Below are 2,738 nucleotides of genomic sequence, written 5' to 3'. Positions count from 1 at the left end.
TTTCTTTGTGGAATCGGTAAATGAGTACTTAATGTCTCCAAGCAGTCAAGAATGCACTGAAGTGTGCTGCTGTCTGGATTTTGGGTCTGCCTTTAGCCCTTGCCACAGAATTGCTTTATTTTTTTTTTTTTTTTTTTTCTTGGTCTGCAGCGCAGGGAGTTGGATACCTTACAAGTACCTTGGCTCAACACACAAGCTTGTTGTTTTCTCTTTGAGACGCAGCTTTGAGAATTAAAAGGATCCTTAAACTCCGACCTTTATTTTCAGTGTGAGACTTTTATAAAGTGGAAACCTATTATCCACAAACTCGTTTCTGTGGAGCGCGTCACAATACAGCAGAGGCCCTTGAAATACAAAAGAAAATCCTGTGAAAAGGATGAAGCTTCTCTTGCATGTAAACTTTAAAAACCACAGCCCCCTCCCACTGGCTTCCAGAACGGTACTTTCTGTGCGGGCTTATGCGCTCCACCTACGAGACAAGACATACATTTTTCCAAACACAGCAGAACATACATCTCTTACTCTTCATATATGTCCATTGTTCAGTGCAAGTCGTATTTCTCTCTGCTTCTCTCTGGAAAAGCAGTTTAACTACAGGATTAACAGCAGCACCTCGAGAAACGCACACCGGCACGTGCCTGGCCGGTGTTCCCGGCTTCGGGCAGCTGCTGGGCATCAGGTAGGATAAGCAGCAAGAGGAGACATCCCCTGCGGAGGCCTCTGTCGGTTCTGCTACGAAGAGGGAAAAGTCCATCTCTCCTAGCAGTCCTGCTCTGCTTTTTCTTCTGATTTGCAAAGGTGGCTGTAGATTTCCAAGCAGCTCCTGTACAGGTAAGAAGTAAATTTAGGCTACTGAATATTTACATTAAGGACTCTGGCTGGAGAAAACAGGGAAGGGGGACAGATGCTATTTGTGAAAAACATTCTTTTTGTCACAGTATGGAAGAAGTAATTAGGAAACACTTAAACTGGCTCAGTCTGTGGTCTTGTGAGCGCGCGGGCCTAGCCCGGCCCTTCCAGAGCCCTTGGCAAACAAAGCAGCTGTAACAGAAGGGAATGTAATTTTTGGTGTGAGCTATGGGAGACGGCAGCTCGGAGCCGTGCTTAACTCTCAGGTCCCTGGCGCTAAATGTGAAACTTAATGAGGTGTCCTGACATAGGAGAAGCCTTGCATGCTAGCGCTTCCTGGGATGGCAATTTGCAGGTTGCTGGGAGTTAAGAGACTGCGCTGCTCCACCCAGGCTTAAACGCTGGTCTGCGATTTAGACGTGTGATTTAGGACCACAGGACCTGGGGGTTGTGGGGATCTGGGCTGAATCGTAAACGCAGTCACTCTCGTTAATACGTCTTGGGATGGCTGGTGACATGACAGGCTGAAATGGAGACCTCTTCCCCTGTGCTTACCTGGATAAAAGAAAACAGCACCTGTTTGTGGTCGGGAATGTCCTCCCGTGGTGCGCTTGCAGGAGGAGGGTTGAGTGGAGAAGGGGGGAAAAAAGAATGCTAAGGTAGCCGTGAAGCTACAGAAAATGGTGAAGAGTGTGTAAGGCTGAGATTGGAGTAACACGTAACACCACAAAATTTGGTGAATAAAATAGTCCACAAACTTATGGACATTTTCTGGAGCTTTAAAAAATCCTGTGTAATAGGACCTGAGTGAAACCAGCGGTGGAAAGTGATAAGCAGAAGATAGCATTGTAGATGTTCTTCAATGAGAACTGTTTCCCAAACCTAAACCTCAGCTCCTTTCCACATTCTTCTAAGGAAACTGGTGCTTTAAGTTGCCATGCCTGCTTCTTGGAAAGCAACCTCCACTCCTACTGTACAGGAATTTCCACCAAATCCCTATTTGCTGGGTGGCAAAAGGTCTGGAGCTCCCTCTGTGCTGCCCCACCAGCCCCCTTGCTCACACACCAGCCATGTGCCTAAGGACCAGGCGCAAAAGCCCATGGTGTCTGATAGCTGTGTGACCACCAGCCTCTCTTTGCCACCATCCTCCTCCTCCCAGCCCCTACCCAGCCCCTCCGCACCACAGGGATGGGACACAAACGGACTTGTAGATGGAGAGCTCCCGGTGGAGGCTGGTCCTCAGCTCCTCCAGCTCCTGATTCTTGCGCTGCTGGAGCTGGACCCCGTTCTTCAGCTCCTTCAGCCTGTCTTCCAGCTCCTCAACCTGTTCCTGGGGAGTAAGAAGACACGCGTGGATTAGCTGGGGGAGGAAGGCTGCCTCAGCACTCACGCTCTCATGGGGGGATCTGCCTGTCAATGCTTCTGGTCTGGACAAAGCGCAGCCGGGCTGATGGCTGGCCAACCACCATCCCAAAAAACCTCTGCAAAAAACCCCTTTGTTTTATCACCAAGGTGGGAGTGTGGGCTGGGCTGTGATGTGTGGGGTCCTTAGGCTTCTCTTGGCTGGTTGCTTTTGTCCCCTAAACTACTTTATGTGTGTTTTTAGAAGCTGTCAGGACTGTATAAACCCATGAGTCAGGAGAAGATAAACAAGGTGTTTGGGAAAAAGAAAATGAGGAGGCACATCAGGAGTGCCCCAAAGTCTGGTTCTCCAAGGGAGAGCGGACCCTGAAATCCAAGACGAGCAGTGTCGTGGGTGCTGGTGACCTGGTCCCCAGCCCAGCAGGGAGGAGAAGTGACGGAGGGGGGATGCCGGCTTCCAGAAGCTGCTCAGAGCCAGGCTGGGAGGAGGCAGCAATTACGAGCCGAGAACAGGGAGTGTTGAAACG

General features: G+C 49.8%; 1 protein-coding gene across 1 annotated transcript in view; it reads right to left on the bottom strand.

Moving 5' to 3' along the window:
- Positions 1-350: 350 nt before the first annotated feature.
- Positions 351-2,738, bottom strand: part of SYNC (syncoilin, intermediate filament protein) — a 4,933-nt gene continuing 2,545 nt past the window's right edge. Inside the window, exons 4-5 of the mRNA XM_035904037.1 lie at positions 2,055-2,179; positions 351-823 (exon numbers count right to left, since the gene is read on the bottom strand). Of these exons, the coding sequence (XP_035759930.1) occupies positions 760-823; positions 2,055-2,179 (189 nt within the window). The 3' untranslated portion in view covers positions 351-759. The remainder of the gene's footprint in view (positions 824-2,054; positions 2,180-2,738) is intronic.

This window comes from Egretta garzetta, unplaced genomic scaffold (genome assembly GCF_000687185.1).
Source record: "Egretta garzetta isolate BGI_Z169 unplaced genomic scaffold, ASM68718v1 scaffold101, whole genome shotgun sequence".
NCBI classification, from domain to species: Eukaryota; Metazoa; Chordata; class Aves; order Pelecaniformes; family Ardeidae; genus Egretta; species Egretta garzetta.
This window is presented reverse-complemented; position numbering and strand designations above follow the sequence as displayed.